Consider the following 23,988-nt stretch of genomic DNA (forward strand, 5'->3'; position numbering starts at 1 on the left):
TCCCAGAATATATCCAGTACAATTTCCTCCTACTTTTAGAGGCTGTTATCCTTCACAAGGAAAGACACCAATTATTTATTCCACATATTAAGATCCCTCCTGCCTTGGTAAAGAACTCTATATAAGAAGAACAAAACATGACTAGCTAAACCCTAGAGCTTTAAAAAAAGTTCTAGATGTCAGTTAAATTTATTAGAATTTATACTGAGTGTTCTATAAAAGATGTAGTTGTTTGATAACATATCAACTGTGTTAAATACTTGGAAAAACTGAGGTCAAATCTTCAGGTATTTCATTGCTGTATTTACACTGCTCAGCATTTGTCTCACCTTGCATTCCTCCTCAATACCCAGTATTTCTCCCCATTCTCCATTCCATGTCACATTCTGGAGATGCATTTTCAAATCTTTTTGCCGAATTAAGGATATACACATTTTTGTATTCTACCCTTAGTCCGAAGATTAATATCAATAGAAGAAGCCTCCCACCTATCTTGTGACTGGAAATGGACAGTTTCCCAACCCGTCCTGTCTGCCCCATTAATCCAACTCATTGATTTGCTTTAACGCAGTAGAAGCCAGTAGTATGTCAGACATGGAAAAACCTGTATCAGCACTGGATGTTCCTCTTGGAGAGCAGCAAGAGCAGGTTTACTCCCTGAAGGAGGACAAGCTGGGACCTGTGGGTGAACACAGTCCAGTGGCCTCCCCTTGACAGGACAAGATAAAAACAGGTTCTGCTAACAGTCCAGGGATGATGTGACAAGGCAAAATATTGAAGCAGGTGCAGGGTCCATCCAGAAACTCCAATCACAAACAGCAGAAGATGGGACTAGGGAAAAAGCTACCCACGGCCCAAATTTCAAGGTCCACCCTGGAGATGTAGCTGGAGACAGTAGCTTCGAAGGCCTGGGCAGAAATGCTGCTCCAAATCCATGGCCAGTGGGTGCAGGGATGAGGCCGGCTGGGTCTAACAGGGTATTTTAGTGTCCTCAGAATCCTAGCAGCTCCACAGAGGAAAATGTATATGGAAATGAATGGGGGGACGAGGGGAATCAACTAATATGTAGGAAAGCAGTTTCAGAAAATTAAGATTTCTACAAGCAGAAATGAAGTAACTGTTTGCAATTCCACTTCATTAGTGTAAGCCAAGTATGAACATCATCTGTTCTGTTTCTGCTATAAAAAACCCCCAACACATTCAAATACATAGTAAAAGTAAGTTTATGAGTAACATTTAAAAGGAAGTATCCTTACTTTCAAAGTTTAGCAGACACATACTTTGATGCGAGGCAAAGATATATTATCGATTTTGAATTGTGGACTCATTTGACCTCTGACGTGTAAGTGTAGTAAGTCCCTTTGCAGGCTTTTTCACTTTCAAATCAAGATGATAGCAACACTTTCACATGAAAGATGCAAAATTACTGGACACCCAAGTGCTACCATGGTGCAATTGATTATCTTTCTCAGCAGTTGTTTCAAAGCACTATTTATTCCCACTGGGTACACCAATCAAGAAAAGAATTCTTTGGACTTTATTTCTGATGTATTCATGGCAGAAACGAGGACCACTGAAACAAGAAACCTCCCTCGTGATGGTAGAAAAGCAGTTCATATTTGAAATCCTCTGGTCACTTCTGCTGCTCAACACTTTGAAATGCCATGCCGTCCTGCACAAAATTAGGGAGTGGAATATACAGGACAGAAGAAAAAAAAATAAAGAACTATCTTTCAAGTCTAGTTATCCAGAAATACTTGCATCCTCACCCTCCTCCTTGGTAGTAGATGGAAAACTAAAGGGATTTTACAAAGTAATTGTAGTTGGTTTTAGTCCTGTCCCCACTGTTCCTCTCAGTCTTTACCACAACAACCATGCACAATTCAGAATTTCCTTCATATAGAGACAACTCTCAGCAAGGTCTAATATTTCATCAGCTTTCAGTCCTATAAAAGAAACACCGAGTGCAACTCCTCAAACCCCTGGCATCCCAACAGTTCCCAATCCCTCTAAAGGATCAGTCATTTATAGGTGGTTTTTTAGCACAAAGAGTATAACACTTCATATTATGCTTGTCAGATGCTCTTTTGCACAGCAGTATACAGATGATGACAGCTTTCTGTCTTTAGATAAGATATTCCAGAAAAGGTGGTGGATGTTTTGGAGTTTCAAGGGGCACTAATGGCACCATGGGGCCAGAAAGTGGTTTTCATGTCTGCCTCTCTTCCAACTTTCACAAAACAGAGCTGCCTGCAGCCACAGACTACTGCTTATGCAGGGTTCAGTTTTCCACTGGTTACAAAGATATATTTTAATTACAAGCAATAAACCTTGATTGGGCCTGGGTTCTCAGAAGAGATTCTTATTATAAACATTTATTTCTAGAAGTTTAATTTCTGTTCTCCTGCAGCAGAATTTCTAGGGCAGCCATATAACACTTAGCACCCCCAACCCCCTCCCTCTCAACTTATTTCTTGCTTACAAATAAAGAGATTTGCAGTGGCCATGTTATGAATGGTTTATTTCTGTCTGGCATTTTATAATACATTGTTACCATTCCAGTGTTGCCTAAGTAACTAAAAAAATAAAGCACAGATCTAAAAGTACACAGTATTAGTTTTACCCATAATCAATATAGCAACTGATTCAAAATATGCTACAGAGGCACTTTACAAACAAGGAAAATGTAATTTAAATCCATGTTTCAAGGTTATTTAATTCCAAAGGTTACTTCTAACAATCTCAACTACCCACAGAGCTGCTAGTTTCACTGTTTTCAAACAAAAGCTGACTGAGACATTCTGTGTATGGCTGTACTTACACATAATGTTTCAAAGCAGTAATGCTCTCTTGTGCTTAATGAGACATTACAAAATATATTCTCCATTTGAAAAATGTGTGCAATACTCAATGCAGAAATTAAGTTCATTTTTAAAGTTTAACACAAGTATAACCAAATACATACACTATATACAGGGTGTTAAGAAGTTAATAAGGCTGCTTAGTCTTTTAAATCTGGCGTATGGTACTGAAGACAGGACACACACACAACCACAGAAGATGTCATGGATATTCCCCTGGAAGTCCAAATCTAAGTGCTTGCATAAATGTCCTAGTCACTTTGAACACTCAGTCGGACTTTAAGCTGAAGAAGTAGTTACTTCTAAATTAGATTTCTAACATGGAGATGTTATTTTTGGAGAAGAACATAAGAAAAAAACTTGATTAGCCTCTGGACAATCTGAAATTTCTCAATGGTATTAACATCTGCATGACTGTGCATGCTGCATATTCATTTATACATACAGAACAAGAAACACAAACCCACATCTTCTAGTAGGAAATGGGAAACATTCAAAATAATAAATTTTCTTTAGGAAAGCTTGGTTTATATATACAGTACATAAAAAAAAAACCCTACACAATTGTCAGCATACAAAAATATGAGTGCAGTATCTTTTTATACTTCAAAACCTAATGCTGAAAAATACAAGTATCCTGAGTCAGGTGTGTGCTGCACATCTAATTTATCAATGCCAGGGTACTGCTGGAGTACAATTAGAAAAGCACTACCTGCATTTATCAACAAGTACAGAGATAAAATACTTAAGGCAATGCATTAGCTCTTTTCATAATGTTAAACAAAAATGGTGCAAAATATGCGTAAAATGCTGGTAGACATATCCATGAAGGAGCTGTAAAATAAAGAGTATGGAACAATATGTATATATATACTACAGTTACTGATGACAATAAATGAAAGACACTGTTCTTTTTTGAGCATCATGCTTAACCATGATGTGTATACTCACATTCAGGTAATTGTCTTAAATACGTATTTATATATATATACACACTACATCTGACAATGAATTAATAAAACATGTTTTGCTTGTGAATTTCTCAGGTAAAAACAGATCAACCAAAATGGTTCCTTTTTTTTCCATTAAAGGATTCCAACAAATGAAATTAAATATGATTACTATAAATCCTTGTTAAGTAAAGTTTAATTGTTTTGGCTCTAAACCAGTAGAAGTTCTGACTACTATTGACTTCATTAAAATAAACAAATATAAACCAGTCCAAAAACCAAGTAAGAACTCTATGGCAACTCAGCTGTTCCTTGGACTGTAACCCTCCCTTCCCCGTTGTTAAATCTCCTATACATCCCCTACAGACTAGCACTGAATCATGCTGGTATTTGGTAATATATACCTCTTGATCCTTCAATTTATTTCTGGAAGAATTACACTTGTCTTGGAAGCAAAAGTAAAAATTACATACAGAATGCTTTCCCTAAAACAGTACAGCACATTGTTGTAAAAACAGGCTGCATAACCTGTTTCTGTCAAAGCAAAGATTTAAGAAGCAATAGGTGATACACTCCTTGTAAATCAACACTCTTGGTCATCTCTTCTTGTCACCTGAAGTTTAAAAATTTATGGGAGGATAAACATACTGTGATGAGAATGGATTTTTTTTTTACTCTGCAAGTGTACCTTGTATAAGGAACAATACATCCTCTACATATACCAAAGAAGATAAACAGCTTTAATAATGAGTATATGTAAATTTATAATTTAAGAATGGGCTTATTAAAGGTCCAAATAATGTTATTAAAGTCAGTGTGTTAGAACACGCAGTGTGCTCTGAAAACTAAGGGACAAGAAAAGCAGTTTGGAAAGCTGCACAATGTTTCAACCAAATACGGGCTTTTGAAGAACATTTTGAGAAATCAGACACTCTTATTAGACAGTCAGCAGGACATTTATGCCCCATTTACTCTGGAAATAGGTTGAATTCAATGATCTGAGGTCTTTTCCAACCCAATTGATTCTGTGATTGTGTGTAATTTTGTGAAAGTGTATTTTCACGTGCTATCTGTAATCCCAGAAAACCAGGACTTAAGTTTCTCAGCTCCTCAATACCATGCTAAATAGATACTTTACTTTGCAGTATGGGTCACCAAAAAAGCTCATAATGCTGAATACAGTTTTGAAAACTGTTTCTAGAAGGGGCAAAAAAGAATAAAGAACCAAAAATTAGATAGAAAAACAAGAGGTCAAGATTTCTGATGCACACTTATGAAATAAGAGCTAAAGAATTTGTTCCAGAGACTGGTTTGTAACTATTTGTCCCATACAAATGTCTATTATTCCATGCTTTCCACACCAAAACAAAATAGGGAATTATCATATTATACAGGGAGACTATTTTGGAATATTTGCACTCCTACCATTTTCAATGCTTTATAAAAAAGTGATGACTAAATACAGTAATGCATATGCATGCAACAGATTCTGCTCGCTAGGTTATTTTCTATCACACAAGATTAGCAGCTCCATGTAGCTGACAGCTGACTTCTCTCATAATACATCTAACCTCATGTGGGCAAGTCTCACAGGAAGATGGGAGCTCCCAGCTGGGCTGACACCAGCACACCTTTGGCATGAGGCAGTTACAGCTTCTCTGTGCTTTTGATGCCTGAAGCTGAAACATTACTGGTGGTTTTGCCTGGAGCAGGAATAACCGTAGCCAATACTGCTGCTCTGAATAAAATACATCTCAAATATGAGATCCTGACTAGAACAGCAACAATGTACAAACATTAGGTCATGCCAAACAAGAAATATAAGTCTCTAAAATGAAAACTTTGTTTTCTGATTTGAATTTTGGTGTTTGTTTTGTGTATTATGTTTTTTTAATTGAAAAGATTATAGTCCAATAGCTTCCAATAACTATGAAAGAGAGTAAACTTCAAAGCACAAAGGTGAAGTTGTTACTGGAGTGTTCATTACTGCATGTCTTTGTCACAGTTTAAGGCAAACATTCTATATTTAAGGTAAAACCAATACTGATATGACTACATAAATATATACACATTGAAATGCAATATATATGTGCTGACATATATATCTGTGGATATATAAAAATATTTATTTTCTTAGCAAAGTTAAAGTCTGTGTAAAAACATTTATAATACTGAAAAAGGTAGGAGCCCTAATTCCTCCTTTGGAGAAAAGTAACAAGTTCCCTAGATATCCCATATAAAAACCCCACTCTCTGCAAGAATACAGATTCTTTTGAGTTCTCACTTATTTAATTGTGGATTAATATATTTGTTGAAGATTTCATAAATAATTAGATCATATGCAATAATTACGTTGTGAAGTGTGATTGTTACAGCATAACTATAGACCTCTGTTGTACAAAAAATAATTTTTATTCATACAGTATGTGTCTTGGTCTTATGGAATGCATAGCTACTGCTACAAGTAGAACTGTTTCAGAATACAATTTTTGTTCTAATGTGTTCACATTTAAACCTCATTTGGGGGCATTTTCTCTCAAAATTCTTTGGCCTAAAGAACAGCCAAATGAAGATAAATTTTCCCTGGGCCCTCTAAACAGTCAGAACAATTTCAAAATAAATTTATAACAACTACCACTCGAAAGTACTGAAATGCTATACAAAACAATTCTGACAAAATATGGGAAATGGTAGCATAAAACATCAAAACCCTGAACTATATTTCGACTTAAACCACAGACATATCCAGTTAAACATAACAATACTGACTCATCCCTGCCTTATGTACATTTGCTAGTGTAGTGCTATAGAAAATTATAAACAAATCTGAAAAACTCTGAAATGAAGAGAAGTATGTAAAATATCCACTAGACAGTCTGAAATTCAGCCTAACAGTGCGTGAAAGTCAGACTTATTCTTCTCCTTCGTTATAATGGCAACTGAAAAAGGGCAGAACTTCACCTCACAGGCTATAGAGGTACTCTTTCTAACATATAGGTCCTCCTTCCAAAGCACTGTGACAATGCACTGCTTCAAATATGGCTGAGTTTACTGATTACGAGCACACACTCAGAGCAGCAGTCTGCTTGCAGCCATTAAACACAATTCTGAGATGAGTTTTCCATCTTTAAACCTCATTTACATTATATCCTTGAAACAGTAACATGAACATTCTGAGAAATTAGGACAGCAACAGGAAAAAAGGCTTTATGAAGTGCAAAGGGCCCCATATATGAAGTGCACGCTCATTATCAAGCCTAGTTTATGTAGGCTTTTATTCCTTCCACAAGAATGCATTCTGTATAGTGTACAAGTGAAGACATTCCCTCTGAAAAAGACATTTGTTTTCAAGCTGCTGCGTATACCTATAATGTGGCTGAACAAGATACGTCAAATTAATCTGATTCCAGTGTAAAATTCCCAAGGAAGATTCCTGATCTACTAGTGTAAGGCTGGAGTGCACAGATTTCAGAAATGCTTTTTGGAAGACATTTTTCAATGTCAGTGGAGAATATTTAGGGTATTTCTTTCTTTATCCTGAGTAAAAGGTTGGTGGTTTTTTTTTATTTATTTATCAAAGTCCTAGGGACATACTGTTATAGTGCAGTTGGATTTTTGTCATACAGTCCCAGTATCCTAAAGGCCATTATTGGATTGTTTTCTGGAGCAGTTCTCCTCATTCTTCTCCAACAGGTGGTGGTGGCTGGCATAGCTTGTACAATCTGAAAATGACAAAACCCAAAGCAATTGTTATTCTGAAAGCTTGTTCATTATTAATATGAGGAAATTTAAGGAACACAAACTAAATCTACGTCTTCCTGCACTGAAAAACAAGAGGTACTGAACTCAGTTTAATACCATCAACACAAAACTAGTAAAATCTTCTTTGTGAGCATTAATGTTTACATTGAAAGTGGAATCATTAAAATACACATCTATTAGCAGTCTTATAAAAGCATTTCAGTATAGTCAAATTTTCATATTTCTTCAGTGAAGATCCCTTCACTAATCCAATTACCAGTTGTTGCCCTGAATTTCTAAATTGGAAAAGCTGCTTGGTGAATGCAACTGCCTCCATTTCTGGTTTGTCTTGGCACAGTCAAATCCCACTCTAAGAACAGTTCCCCAAAGAACTGATGCTGTTTGAAACACCTAAGACAGATGTCAGACATGTGACACACCAGCATGAGGATTTTAAACTCTCTCCCCTCTGTTTCCACATGGATGATGCCAAGACCAGTAAGATTTGGTTCAAATGACTACCTTAGCACAGATTGAAATAGCCACTCCTTTTATGAAGGCTTTTGGACTTCTCTTAAATCCTTTTGCCAGGACTTGGTTATTAGAAAGTGTTTCAAACTTTACCCTCATGTTAAAAATACTGAAAATAAAAGGCAATTACTCTGACCTCAAACCCTCTGTTCTGTACTCCTGTCCAGCAGACAGTACCTCTTCCGTAACAACAGCAATTAGAACTAGTAATAGACATGATTTCATTTGGAGGTTACATCTTTTCCTCAGGGAACATGTATCATTGAAGGAATAACAAAGAAGTGGCCACGTATGGCATGGGAAGGAGAAAAAGCATCAGAAGCCGGAAACAAAGAGACAATGACACAGCATGTGCATCGATACTTGACATGAAGACTCTGATGTTGAAATATCAAAGTAATAGAAATAGCAGGTTTGGTAGGTCTGGCTACAGGCAGGGTGGTGAATCATCCAGTGACCTGGGGGCTAGGGATACTTAAGATACTCAGGGATATTTTGCAAATTGGCCTGCCACATATCATGTTCATTTACATGACTCCATTTTAACACATCAAAATTTTCAAAATTTTCAAAATTATACTACAAATAAACACAGAAAAGAAAAATCTGAACACATGGCTGGGATCCACAAACAATTCAAGATCAATGTGTTGATGACCTCTTGGCATGATACTCAAGAGGGCACAGTCTTAAGCTCTGCCAGGGGAGGTTTAGTTTGGATATTAGAAAGAAATTTTTTACAGAGAGAGTAATCAGACATTGGAATGGGCTGCCCAGTGAGGTGGTGGATTCACCATCCCTGGAGGTTTTTAAGATGAGACTGGATGTGGCACTTAGTGCCATGGTCTAGTAACCACAGCGGTGTTGGATCAAGGGTTGGACTTGATGATCTCGGAGGTCTTTTCTAACCTGGTTGATTCTGTGATTCTATGATTCTGCAACTGAAATGATGGGAGGTGAGTATGTATGGCTTCATCCATGAGTGTTCAGAGCCTCTGTAACATCCAGGCACATCTTGTCAGAAACAGCATCCTGTGGCTATGCAAGAGCAGGGCAGGATAGCTGCTGTTCTCCAATTTCAGTTCCTTTAGGAGTTAAAACCCACAGGACACTAAAAACGCAGAATGCCCATGGGCTAAATAACTTTTCTCCGAATCTCCCTGAAATTATTATCAAGCAGTATTTTTTCTGGATGGTAAGAATGTGGAGAATCAGTTCTGTCAGGCAAACGGAAACTGGAAACCTTTTCCATCTTCACCATAATGTGTTCTGAAGATCATTGTACTCTTCCACGTGGTCATACAGCAGATTCACAAATCCAATCACTTAAGGTCACATTGTGCAGACATCAAAGTATTTGTTAGGAGTCATATATAAAGCAATACACATATATACTATATTTTGATACTAATGAGAGAATAAGATACTTTGATCTTTTCACAGACAAGTATGCAGAGAAGAATAAACAGGGGTTGAGTTTTTTGATTCTGCTGGTATAATAACGCAATAATATTCAAATCTGGCAGAAGACAGATAAAACACAGTCAGAATCTTACTGAAGTAATTGCAGTGGGGTTAATATTTGATGATGTTTTAGCAAAACCTAATTTCTATGGAATAATGTGCAGCAAACCTCACTTCCAAGTCTGCATATTCTTCAGGTTAAAGTGGTAATCATTAAGACTGTCTTCAGAGTAAGAGATGTAGGGGAATTCTGAAGCAAACTAACAGTAAGGCTGCATAAATCCCTAAGGATCTAAAGTTGCTGAAGATGCTGTAGAACAGAAACAGCCTGTTCTGGGTCAATATACATGGAACAACTATTTGAGATGGTACAAACAGATCAGCTGAGAAAACATGGAAACAGTGGCAGCTGCAGAGAACAGAGAACCCTGTCAAGCAATGTTAAATGAAACCAAATGTAAAATTGTTTTCCAAGCAGAGAACTAAGAACCCGTAGTATCATTTAGCTATACATCAAAAGTATCACTCTTGCTGATGACTATTCTGACTTATTCATCTATTGGTACACCAAATGCCCCAAACGCTGAGGTCTGGGATATTCCTGTGGCATTGCTGTTGCTGTTGACTGGCAAGAGTGCTGGGTGCATCTGTCTATACCATGTTCTAGGAGCTATCTCATTATTTTTCTTCAGTTTTTCAATGCTATGTTGTGGGAGTTTCAGTTGGAAAGAGGTTATCTTTTCTCAACTGATGCAAAGCCGAAAAATGTCTCATTGCTAAGTTTTTCTTTTCAAGAATTTAGATTTTTCCTTTATGACAAGAGCTCTGTCATGTAGGGGTGGGAAAAGTTAGGTTTGCACCAATTCTTTGGCTGTCCCCAGATTTATGTCAGAAAGTAGGACTCCATTTAAGGCCCAAATCATACTGTTCAAAATATGAAAAGGCTTCTCACAGCTTTTAATGTAATAAAATGTTAATTTATTGTCATAGGTTCCCACAATGCAAGACAGTTGGTCAGGGAATTTTGGTCCTACACTGCCTCTAAACCAATCACTACTGTGAAAAAGGATGCCCTCATCTGCTGCTAAGGGCAATGACTACATTGCTGACGGATTTACTCCAGAATCAGTACTTTTGTTGGATGATACTTAATCTCCTTTATGGGGCATGCAAGATGCATACATGCTCCAACAAATGCTGCCAGTAAGCAACTGAACAGTAGCTGCTACTCAGATTTACTCACACCTTGTACACTTAAGTTACACTCCTTTTCTAGAATCAGAGTAAGCACCGGCATGGAACAGTGTGTGGTGATCTGTTGCAAACAAGTTATGAGCAGTAGCCTGATTCCCTACTGGGAGAAACAGGGACACCTGAGAAAAGGGGAGCAAATTGTGTAAACAAGTTCCTGATTGTTAGTGCTTAGAGAACAGAAGGCTATGGATATCATTTGTGTTCATTCACAGGGTTACCTCTATCAGGTTTTACTAATTCCCTGTTTCCTTATTGAAATTTAAACACCACAGTGGGTTTGTTATGTATTTCACAGATCTGTTCACTCTGTTAAGCATTCAATGTGTTATCATTAGTCAACAAAAAATATTATGTTTTAAATTGGTAAAAACCAGTTTAAATCCAGCAAACTGGATTGCTAGAACCAAACTTTAAGAACAAATTAAGAACATGGTTGTTTGGTTATTTTCATTTATAAGTATTGTGCTTGTTAAGAAACATTTCAGGTACCTGCAATCCATCACAGCATTAAAAAGCTGGATAAATATAGAACAGTCCATTTTTCATTCTAATGGATGTTTCGGAAAGAAACAAAGAAAGAATACATCATCTTTAAACATAACTAGAACATGATTTTGCTGAGATACTGTGGTACAGTATTTCATTAAAATGGGGTTATGGATTTAGTTATGAGTATTTCCCCAAAACCACTAAGCATTACAAGTGATGAAGGACTTAGTCCAGTGTTTTCATAATTAACATGAACTAGATTTCATTTTTCAAAAATAGGAATGTTTTGAAGTGCTACATAGCCTGAACTTCTGCAACTAATTACTTGAAGTAAAACTGTATGGCTAAGAACACAATGGATTTTACGTGCCTTAAGCGAAATTTTACAGTTACAGCACAATATAGTCAATGTTTACTGCTAGCTTTTGAGCAGCTATGACTGAATTTGGCACAAACTAGAAAAAAACATGGTCTAGGACACAAAGAATCAGTTACCTTGGCACAGACTGTGGCGTTCGATCCCTCACTCCTAAATTCTTGGCTGTGTTTTGTACTCTTGCACCCTGGGAAAGAAAATCAACAGTTTTGCTTCATTTATTCCAACACGAATGAGGGAATTTTCTGAACTTTCCAGATGAATATAACTATTGATTACAATTAATTAATAAATACATTGCCTCTCCCAAAAGAACTATCGTCTCCTAAGGTGCGGAACAAGTTAAAGTAGTACATTAATTCTCAACTTAGAGAAATATTCAGAAAAGAAACAAAAATATTTCCACTTGCTAATATAAAAGATATTACTTAAAAAATAACATTTAAGGTTTAAAACAATCCAAACAAATCTTGTTTCAATTTGTTTGATTTTTGTCACCATTGTTGTAGAAATCATGGATACAGTTCTTTTTTGAAATGCCACTTATTTTCTCTGAACTTCTGGACAAACAAATATTACAGATTAGTTCCTGTGAATAGCTACGAAACTACAAAAATGGCCTAAACTGAGGCACTAAACAAGGACTGAAAAGAAAAATGCAGTACCTAATCTTCCTTTATAATCAAAGAGTCACAAAAAAGTAAACCAAGTGGGCAGGAACCTCCTGAGACTGTTTAGTCTTCCTTATAGCAGGATCAACTAGAAATACTGGTCTCTCTGTACCTCAACTGATCCTTTTAAAAACAATAATGAAAGTGCTTTTATCTCACTGACTCATCCAACAAGAGAAAGTTAATAAAACATACAATGTTCATATATATGATAGTGAAACAAACAAACTAGTTTAGATATAGCAAAGAATTTAGTAAAATTTGTTTTTAAATTATGAAGTCTAGCTTTTAAAGTGCAGTTTTATTAGTCATCACAAAGAATGTTATGTTTTCTACCATTTTAAAGGATATGGAAACTCTTTTTTCACTTTTTCTCTTTCTGTACTACCTAAATTCAGGACAAAAATCTATAACCTCAGAATTCTTACAGTGAGATCTTGGATTGATGTTAAACATGAAAGATAATTTACATTCCTAACAGAGCTGGAGTGCCAGATTCACATGAATGTAAAAGAGGTATCATCATTGGTTCAATTATGTACAATAAGACTAGACCTTTCATTTGACTGAAATAGGGTACCCAGGTAATTGAGGAGGTATTAATTCATTGCTATGGGCTCAAACAGAAGATAAAAAAGGCTGTCTACTCATACACATGTAAGTCCTCGGGGCTTATGTAAATCAACATGTGCCACAAAAAGAAATACTGTGTCCTTACATTTTTTGTAGGAACAAAAAATAGTGGTAAAGATAGAAAATAATAACTAGAATACCTATAAAACTGAAGGCAGAACATAAAATTATTTCACTAGAGCTACATCTGGCTCAGTAAGCTCGTCTCTGACAATTGCAAAGACACATGACTATAAAGCATGACAAACATGTTTTTCCCCAGGAACTCCTCCAGAATTCAATAATTAGCCATTTTTGTACCTCCTCTGTTCAGCAGCAGGTACATATTTAATCAGTTTCAGTGATTCTCTTCTTTCCCTTCTCATCTTGAATCCATTAATAAATTCACATCACCAACCTTCTTGTGAAAGGAGATCCACATCTTTGGCACAATCTTAGCTTGTTATGTCAGGGATCATAGAATGGTTTGGGTTGGTAGAATCTTAAAGATGATCTAGTTCCAACACTCTGTCATGGGCAGGGACACCTTCCACTAGACCAGGTTGCTCAAAGCCCTGTCCAACCTGAACATATCCGTGAACACATCCAGTGATGCAGCATCCGCAGCTACTATGGGCAACCTGCTCCAGTGCCTCACCATCCTGACAGCAAAGAATTATTTCTAAACCTAAAGTCCAAATTTTTTTCTAAATTTAAGAATCAATCTAAGACCACTCTCTTTCATTTCAGAGCCACTATCCCTTGTCCTAACTGACACTACATGACCTTGTAAAAAGTCTCTCTGCACTTTCCACTATTTTTATTTGGTTTTAATCTGACAGTTTCATTTGATGTCTTTAGTTCTGCATTGGTGAAGACAATGGTCAGTCCCCACCCATGACACATGTTCTTCAGAAGTCTGTCATTTCCTCCTTCACTTGTGAAGCTGACCAATCTTAGATTATTTTGTCTGGCTGCCTGTTCTGTCTATAAACCGTTCCCAACCATTGATAATTTTTTTTCTGACCTTCTCTGAACCTTTTCCACTATGCTATGTCCTTATGGAAGGCATAAGAACAGTTCAAAATAGTTCAAAATACAGTCATGACAGCATGATTCCTACTCGGTCATCTATCTCTGCCCAAACCATTATAACTTCTGCTTTACTAATAACTACTGAGAACTGAGCTGATGTTTTCTGTCATATCCTGAGGTCTTGAACATGAAATGGAACAGCAACCTCACAGTCAATTATTTCGAATGTGAACTTAGGGTTTGCTTTTTCCCCAGTATTTCACTTAGGAGTTATCTACACTGATTTTCATCTGCTATTGTTTTGCTCAATCATGAAGTCCTGCGAGATTCTTTTGCAACTCTTCATAGTTACTTCTCATCTTTAATAAAAAAATTGAAAAGAGTTCAGTGGAGGATGGGGAGAATGATGTGGTAAGAGAACACAACTGAAAAATGACAAATCGGATGAACTGATTTCTTCCATCTACACAAATGACGGCTTATCAGGGAAATGATACTCAAATTTGGGACAGACTTTCTAGCAGAACCTGTTATTATAGTCACAAAAAGGCATGAGAAAATGATTACTCACTTAAAAAAACAACAGAATTTCTCTCCTGGCCTTTTCTCTTTATCAGTTTTTTAGTTACCTTTCTTCTTCAGAGCCCTCTACCCCCTGGCAGCTCCCTTTCTAGGCCTCTGTCCTCTCCATACTTTGCTGCATCCTGAAGACACAGTGCTGTCAGGATGCTTTACATAGTATTTTGTGGGTACAGATGTTTACATAAGTATATACATGAGTAAACAAAATTACTAAAAGATAGTTGGGACGTTTTGTCAATTTTTTTTATTTTATAAATCAATCAAGACTGGATTAGCAGACGAAAAACAGAAACCACTTAACTAAGACCATCCCACAGACCCAAGTTCATACCCACTCTCACAAATTGGTTTCTTTTTGTTAATTCTCACAGACCAGGTGCTCGTGAATACCTTATAACTCACAGGGCAATTACTTCGAACCTTGTTCCAACAATACAGTTGGGGCTATTATGAGTATTGCTCAACAAGATTCTGACCTCATTCAATTTAAAAAAAAAAAATAAAAATTCCTGAGGTCATCCAGTCCATCAGGTGACTCCACTTATTCATTACTGGTGCACCAAGTTGGAAAATATATCAGCTTTGATTAGAGACAATTTCCCCTTGTGGAAAGCTGATACTATCAGAAGTTAATGTTGCTGAGCAACAGATGGAATCTATGTCCTTTCATTTGCACCTCCCTGTGGCTGCTATCTTTACTCCACAGAAGATTTAGGGTGTAAATGGGCTAACAAATTCATTAGTTTGTTTTATATGAAGCCAGTAGAAAGGCACATATATTGCCCTTAACTAAATGTTCTGCATAAAATCCCATGAAGCCTTTTTATTTTTTTTTTCCTTCCAAATCTTATGGCCTGCATTATGCTCCTGACAATTAAATTCTACAGATAATTTAAACATTAAATCCAAACAGGTTTCTAGAAAATACCAGAGTCTGTTGTTGAAATTACCCCAAAACATTTAGAATTTAAGAGGGTTATATTTCTACTACAGAACTTCAAGACTGATTTAAAATTACAACAAAAGATTATTACTCTATTAAATCCCACAGTGGTTTCCTGCAAGAGGAAGAATGTGTGAAAAAAGTCTGGTTTGATATACTAGCACACTTTTTTGCAGTGTTCATGGCTGGAATTGAGATATTGGTATCTTAAACAGCTATTGATCACCTGCTGTTTTACTTCAAAGAATGTAGTCTCTCTGAAGGCCTTTCACCACATCTGTATTTGAGCAAGTACAGTTACAGCTGCTCAAAGCCATGTGAGTTTCTTTCATTTTATCTTTCATTTTCATTTAAAAAACTGCAGAAGATCCACAAATGAATCAGCATTTTTTGAAATGCCTAGACCTGTATTTTGAAAATGAATACTTTGACAGAACACATCCTGCAAGCAGATACATGAAGAACTCTACAACCACGTTTTTTGAATGCAAAATACTCAGAACTGCCTTTTGTCTAGAACTTCAGGAGCAGACATATCGATCTAAACATGCAAGTTTATTCTTATACAGCAGTAGCTTTCTTTACAAGTCAAGTTAAAGATGTAATTCCTTAGCAGATGTACACAACTTGATTCAAGAACCTTGGGGGTACTTTTTCAATACAGAAACCTAATTTATGCACTGAATTAAGTGATAGTCCAATATAAAAAGGAATGAGACTAAATACTTCGATGCCCATGTTCAGCAGCAACACTTACATGTAACTGATCTGAACATAAGGTTTCAGACTATCTACACAATTGCTTTAACAGACTAAAGGTGTCATCTAGCATATGTGTATTTTTGTCTACAGCAAGCTAGAAGTAAAGTATAGTTGTTTAATAATTTTCATAACTGTGACTGCTGCAAAAAATATGTAGTAAAATTAATGAAAACAATAAATTAGATGCCATCTAAACTCCAGAAATTATTAATCCTGTTTTATCTGTGATTAATTGTTCCAACATTTTTTTTTCACTTCAAGATTGAGTGCATCCTGTATCTTGTTTATGATTTTGTAATAGGGTCGAAAGCTAACACAGGCTGGGATATATGTTCCATATGCACATAGGGTAATTAGCTCCACTCATCCTCTCTTTGATCAACTGAATAGGTTTAGCTCTTTAATATTCACTTCATAAGCCTTGTCTATCAACCTCTGGACCATTTGTTCTCCTCCTTTGAATTCCTTCCAAGTTACATCCTTTTGAAAGTATTTTCTGATAACAAGATATTCCAGAAAAAGTAGTGCTAACACAGTAGAGTGTATCCCCCATTTTTAGTTGATATTGCTTTTCAATCCAGTATTTTTTAGCATACCTTAGCACCAAGAGTTCATGTTGCAGTGGTTATCTATCCACAACAGCCTCTAAATCCTATTCTATTATGACCAAAGAGTGAAAAACATTATTTTGAAATAAGCACATTGTCCTCAGGAATCTTGCCTGGACAGTTAAAACCAATAGCATTTATTTCTGCCCTTCTCTTCTACACTTCCCCTTAATTCAGTACATGAGTCACTTGTTATGTCTGTATCAAAAAAATAACACAACATCTTTCAGTCACCAATAAGAGAAAAGATTTAAAAAACCCAAAATAACGCACAAACAAAAAACCACCCAAACTAACAAAACTCACATAGATATTACACAGCATTAAGATGGAGGTTAAAAAATGCTTGGCCAAGCCATTCTTTTCAGATAATGTCTTGTTTGGAAACTTGCATTTCTTACAGCGAGCATCCTACCTGTTTGCGCATGACATCTGTAGCTTGCATGATGTAGCGAGGAGGTAGCCCATGGCTCCGAGCCAGGATGATGGCCTGCTCCAGGGTAACGCTCAGAGTGCAGCTGCAATGGAACACAGAAGTCAGCTATCTGCGAGCAGAGAGTTCCTTAAAAATAATTGCTTCTATATCAATTATCTTTTTTAAAAAGAAATTATAAATGAAAATATTGCATAGTAGACCTGCCCCCTTATCCTTCCCTCACCGGCGCAGGCATTAGCCTGAACAATATAATGTTTCTAAGTAGAAAGACTTTAAGTGTAATAAGTGTTCCTGCTGCTTAGAATTAAATGCGTTTGCCTTGTTATGTTGTTAAAACAACCAACCAAACCAACCCTCCCCAAATCAAAACCAACACACAAATCCCACAACCCAACTATGGCTTGGCAAGTGCATGAGGGAGTGACAACCCAAAAAGAAAATTTTTTTGTAATTATATAAATTCCTTTTCTCTTCACAACCAAAGCACTGCAATAGTCAAATCTCTTCAACCAGAAAAGTGGGTTGTACAGAAAATGATTCTACCCAAGCAGAACCCAAAAAAAGCTGTGGTTTTCAAGTTCAAATAATAAAAGCAAGGCACATGATTAAAATACACTTTTGAGTAGCCTTTTGGCAAAACCCTGACCAAAGTATTTTGCATAGTTTATAATATGCACACAGAACAGACAATATGTTTCAATCAAACACTCATCTTGTTGAGCAGAAGATCTGTAGGAGGAAAAATACATCTGTGCTTATTTTCTTACTGAAAAAACCCAAACCCCTGACACGTTTTAAATGCTGCTTAAGTTAACTTCTGGACTGTAAAAAGTTTCACAGTAGTGAATGTAGAAGACACTTAATTTGATCTGTAGCTTTATTAATGGTCTTTCATTAAAAATTTATAAGCTAAGTGATTTCCCTTGATAATGAAATAATTTTCATTCCTTAGTTTCATGTATACACGGACCTCAGAGTTAACTGGAGGTAAAAATCTATTGACCTTTTGCGTTATGTGTTTGATTAAGGTGCAAGATAGCTAAGTATTAGATTAAAAATTCTAAACACTGTGACTTCGTCTTGTCTTTGAAAGGTGAAATATTGCACGAAGTATATGCTCATAATATTTGCCAGCACCAAAACCTAAACATACAACCTTCAAGACCAGACAGGAAAGGAAGCTTTGTCCCACTGACAGTGGAAAAAAGCAAAAGTATCTGAAATGTAGTTTTACAGGTGTTATCTAAGCCAGAAAAAAAAGGGTAAAAAGTTTCTCAGTAGCTATAATAGGTGTTAATGGGGTCAAAGTACACTTTCAACCAAGCAGTTACTGAGCCAGCTTTCCCATATATCCCATCTTCCTGAAACCCCAAGACAGAAAATACCAAAAAATCATATTCTGCATGCGTCAGTCAGAACTAACAACCTCCTAAATGAAGGTCAGCTTGAAGAATTATGTGCAATTTTGTGATTGAAAAAGACTGCCAAACTGCTCCCTGTCCAAAACCTGATGAAATGGCTGGCGATCATGGACAGTATAAGGCCTCTACATTTTGACAGTGCCAATCGTGATTCAGAAATACAGTTGCCAAGTGTGTAGATAAAGATATAACCAGAGTGGGAAAAGCAGAGACAAAGTGTAAAATAGCATAATAAAGATTTCTTTAAGAGGCTGCTATGGAAGTAGGCAACAACTACAATACAACCCTGAAACATTTATGCTAAAATTAAAGATCTCACATCATGGCAAATAAGAATAGTGATTCTAAGGATAGTAACTTTAACATATCCTGTGAAATTAGTAGCAAAGACACTCAAGATGACAGCAGTGGTGATGTTAAATATTATCACACCTCTTTAACAGAACATTTTACATTTGAGGTGAAGTCCTACAGTAATGCTGGTTAGATACATCCACTTTTTCTTTTAAAAAACCTTCTTATTAACATACGTTAAAAATTGTTAAAATTGAATCAGTGACATGACTGAATTTCAATATACTGTTTCATTAGAGGTGCAATCACTAGGTTTTGTGTTCCTCCTAGGGCACATAAGAGGTCTGATGAAGGGCAGAATTAAATATAAATTATTGGTTATGGCTTTTGTCCTGTAATTATGAAACAAGGTTACTACTTTCTAAATACAAAACCCAACAACACTCAAATAGCTTCGTTTTAGTTGAACACCAAATTAGCAAGATGACATCCTCTAATAAAACCAATCATGTAAACCTTACACGGTGTATGCTGGTGCTTTCTCCCAGCTCTTCAAATAGTATTTTAATTAGTACATATCCCTTATCACAAATCAAACTGCCCTGGAAACCAGCTGTGAAAGACACAAATGCACACACAAAAGATCAGATGGTAACATGGAAAAGTCATAACTGGAAGTACCTCAGCAATAAGGCTGCCAAGCATGAAGAGATCAAGCAATGCAAATTTAAAACAATATAACTTCGAAAATTTTATTAAACAATATGAAAGCTGGTTATTCCTCATATTTTAAGATAGCTCTAGTGGCCTGAGCAATGTTCAATATCAAGGATTGTCAGCAAATACTTGCAGTATATAATAATCCACTCTTCTCCCCCCATTTTGAGAGCTGATAAGCAGATGCTATTAAAGTTTACAAAGCAATCTGGAAGCAGTTCTGACCACTGAAAGTATTCGGTCATTTGGATGCAATCACCCAGACAAACCAAACGAGGAAAATATTTGCGGAAAAACTCCTTCAGTGCTCTCATAGCATTCTGTTATGGGAAGCATAAAGCCCAAATCCATAGATTTTACACTGCAAAAAAATCAAATTCTGTTCTCACTCCCTCGCTTTTCCTATCATCCCTTTTTTTAATGCCAGAAAAACAAAAGACTCAAATTCATCATCTCACAATTTATGTCAGTTTGAATGACAAATCCCTGCCTTGACAGATTACAGCAGCAAGGAAGAGACATTTGGATTTCCCAGGACAACTGGGCTGAGAATTCCTTATTTCATCCATTTGGTTTCCAAGAAACAGAAGGGGTTGCAGCTGCTCCCAGCCCCTGCCTACTATCCCCAATCTCCCATCAGTCATGAAAGTACTGATGTGAAGATTAAACATAAACTTTCAAACATCTTCTGGATCAAACCATCCTAAACAAGTCTGAAAAAAATGAGATTAAATAATTTTCTATCACCAATAGTCCATTTGTTTCTGACTGGATGTGATTTTCACTAAAAGGCTGCAAATCAGTTGGTCAGACACACATCCATACTGAAAATGGAGTTGCAAAATAGGAGAACAGACTGACATTTTCTCAGAAATTGATTATTTCACAACAGCTTGTCCAATGTCACTTGAAAGGAAAAATAATTTGAGTTCATGTTCACTACCTACAGAGCTGCCACTCAGCAAAGTGTATATCTATGTTACCAGAGTAAAAAGAATCTAAATCATTCAATTCATTCTCAGGTTTCAATTAGGCTTTCAGCCATCCTACATCCAAAGATGTATCAAAACACTCCTTAGAAAAATGTCCTGAATAGAAAAGATGAGGTGAAACAAATTGGTTTAGTAGTTACCGCAGTCAGGGATGTCAAAATGAATTATGTTCTGGCTATGTGAATAGGAAAAAAATGAAAAGGTGCATGTATGCTTAGTCTAATTAAAATCTACAGCTTCTACTCAACATATAATATAATGCCATTATTATTATTTTAATTACTTTTCTTCCTGTATATCATAAGCTAATCATACCTACATTTGACCACCTTTTAAACCAATTACACCATAAGTATTTATTTGTTTCTGCTGTCATTTAAATTAGTGCTTATAGAGCAAATATTATTTAAGTCTGTACGCAGCAATGTCTCCATGCAAGTAAAACTGAAGCTTGCATTCTCTGTGCCCGTATCCTGAAACTTTGCTGAACAGAATTTCTTTTCACAGGGAGAGGCAAGTTGGGCCAGTCATTAAGTATTAGAGAGAAAATGAGCATGAAGTTCATACATTAACGTACAGTACTGTGTTTTACAATTACAGTAAACTCTACTGGAGTTCAGGACTTAGGTTCAGTCCCTTTACGAACCTTTGTTAAGCTGAGATGTTGCCAATGTGGAAAGGCCACTACTTCAAAGTCAGTATTGGATGGAAACCATCTACTGAAGGCTAGTCCAACATACAGAAAGTCATTACTCTGCACATGAAGTATATTTATTTGATTACGATGGTTCAGTAATCATAAACAACCTTTCAAAAAGCAACTATCTGTGGAACATACACCACTACCACACCGAATGGGTAGTCCATGGTTAAGGGATCTTCTGCCTTTTATACATTAAGGATCAGCATGTACAGGTTTCATTCACAACAGGCACCACTGTGATTATGTAGTTGTATAAACCTCAGAACAAAGGCATTCCAACTCCCTTATTAGGCACACATCCACCATCCTATGACAGGATAATCAAACCCAGCTCTACCAGATATTTTCAGACACAAACTACCAAGAGATTTCTGACTTGCTGAAGTAGCTGGCATGAACTTATCAAGTAGAGAATTAGTCTTGAGAGGTAAGCATATATTAGCCATATTTCAGACCTAATCTTGATTAATGAGTTCTTTTGTAGGTTACAGATATATTTTTATCAGGTATGTTATATTCAATATTAGTAAATTTTAATTCTGAAGCATGAAACACGCAGTGGATAATATTTTTTCCTGTAGTTAATTTGAAAGATTACTGTCATCCAATCTATTTCCAGAAATAAATGTGACTATTCTACCTTTTTAAACAGAGAGTTTTTCAAAGAAATTGAAGGGAAAAAAAGCATACTTCTTTCTTCTTTTCACCAAACATCATCTGTCAGTGTTAAAAAACTGCAGGGAGCATCTTTCCACAATCATTCTTCCTGTAAGATCTTGCCACCTTTAATCAGCTTGAAATGTTGCAAGGAGGCACTTGCACTATTAAATATTCTTTGCTTGATGAAAGAACAGCATTTCCAAAAGATTCAAAGTATTCCCTTACCCACTTTATTTACTCATTTTCCGTTAATACTTGCCAAAACAAACTAAGAAACAAAATCTAAAGTAATCTGAAACGCCAGCTTTGGCCATTATCTCTTGTTCTGTGCAGAAAGTCTTTCACATTAAAGGCTTCTTCCCCTGTAAGAAGGCATGTAAATCTGCTAGAAAATTGCCATTTACTTCCTGTCTTGTAATGGTTCAGTGCAGGCTATTCACTTAACTCTCTTCTATGCCAGAAAATTAAAGAAGATTCGGCTAATTTTTTAATTTTAGATTGTTTGAGAGGTCCTATTCTATTTTTATTGGAATGTAGCAGGTTTTGTACAAAAAAAATCAAATTCAAAGACCTAGACTGCAGATAAAGCAATGCTGCAGGAACTAAAGCATGAGAAGATGATTGTACAGAGCGCGGTGATAGAGTTGTGTGTCAAATATCCATAATGTTAAAAGGAATCCAAATAGAAAAAAGCACACCTTGAAATCCATACTAGTAGCAACTTAGATCCATCTTATCTGTCTCAGTGCATTTTATGATCTTCTCTGCATGTTCAGGTTACATTTTAAACAAAATAATGTCTCAGAATTTAAAACATGCAAAAGAGCAGTAAGACTATAGTGCATCACATATGTATTAAACAAAGCAAAATGTACCAGATTGCATATGAAAGGCAAATATAGAGCAAAATAAAATGATCACCACTGTAGGAAGAACTTATTCATGCTAAATGGCTTATTTATTTTGTTTTAAGACAAATTCTCACAGATTTAAAAATTATGTAACTGTTTTCAGTAACCATCACAGAATGAAATACTCTATTATCCTAAACTATTTCAGAAAAAGAAAAATTTGTTTGTACCTCAGTAGGTATCACAAAAATACACTAAGTGTAGATAGACATAACAGAACTATCATTTAAAAAACAGAAGAGAACAGGATTGAAAGGACAGTTGAGACCAGATGGTTGGAGAAGAGCACAGATTAGTCTTTCAGTCTGTGCTGACCTGCCTCCTGAAAGTAGTCCCATCGATCCCCAAAAGCTTTCTTACTGTGGAGTTAATAGCCTAAATACAGCCACAAAACTTCAAGGAGACTTTTTTTTTTGGTAGCACACACTCACTGAGCTCAGAACTAAACTCCTACAGAAAAATTTCTACAATAATTTAGAACAAAGGATTCTCATGAATGTCCAAAACACAAATTCAGAGTACTCATTTTTCACCTTGTTTCATCTGATTCACAGAAAGGCAGCTGGCCATGATGGACAGCTTATGGTGTTACTCTGCTTTGCAATGTGGAAGATGAAGCAGGTTTAGCTGAATTGCAGGAGCGGTGCCAGCTACAGGAGACAGCATAATCAACCCTTGGCAAAACCTGCCGTCTGCCAGCCAGAACCCCACTGCTTGAAGGATGGTAACACTAATAAGAGAATTTCTCGAGGGGAAATTAAAATCCAGAAAAGAAAATAAGATGGTGATTTTTCTGGGGTTCATCACGATTATAAATGACTTTTCTCTTGATCCTCCAGGAAATGCAAAAATTTAAATAAACTTGGGATTTGTTTCATTTGGATGCTTTAAAGGATTCTTTTGAGCCTGTAAGGCCTATGGTCCCTGAACAGACTTCTGCAGCTGCTGCACCTAATTTCATTTTGGCAAGGAAAG

At 36.3% G+C, this 23,988-nt stretch overlaps 1 protein-coding gene across 3 annotated transcripts in view; it reads right to left on the reverse strand.

Moving 5' to 3' along the window:
• Positions 1 to 6,207: 6,207 nt before the first annotated feature.
• The window catches only part of PREX2 (phosphatidylinositol-3,4,5-trisphosphate dependent Rac exchange factor 2), a 166,070-nt gene continuing 148,289 nt past the window's right edge, over positions 6,208 to 23,988 (reverse strand). For all 3 annotated transcript variants that reach the window (XM_032699591.1, XM_032699584.1, XM_032699597.1), the window contains 3 exons: positions 17,295 to 17,397; positions 11,786 to 11,853; positions 6,208 to 7,533 (listed from right to left, as the gene is read on the reverse strand). In XM_032699591.1, coding sequence (XP_032555482.1) covers positions 7,488 to 7,533; positions 11,786 to 11,853; positions 17,295 to 17,397 — 217 coding nt within the window. In that variant the 3' untranslated portion in view covers positions 6,208 to 7,487. The remainder of the gene's footprint in view (positions 7,534 to 11,785; positions 11,854 to 17,294; positions 17,398 to 23,988) is intronic.

Source organism: Chiroxiphia lanceolata, chromosome 1, assembly GCF_009829145.1.
Source record: "Chiroxiphia lanceolata isolate bChiLan1 chromosome 1, bChiLan1.pri, whole genome shotgun sequence".
NCBI classification, from domain to species: Eukaryota; Metazoa; Chordata; class Aves; order Passeriformes; family Pipridae; genus Chiroxiphia; species Chiroxiphia lanceolata.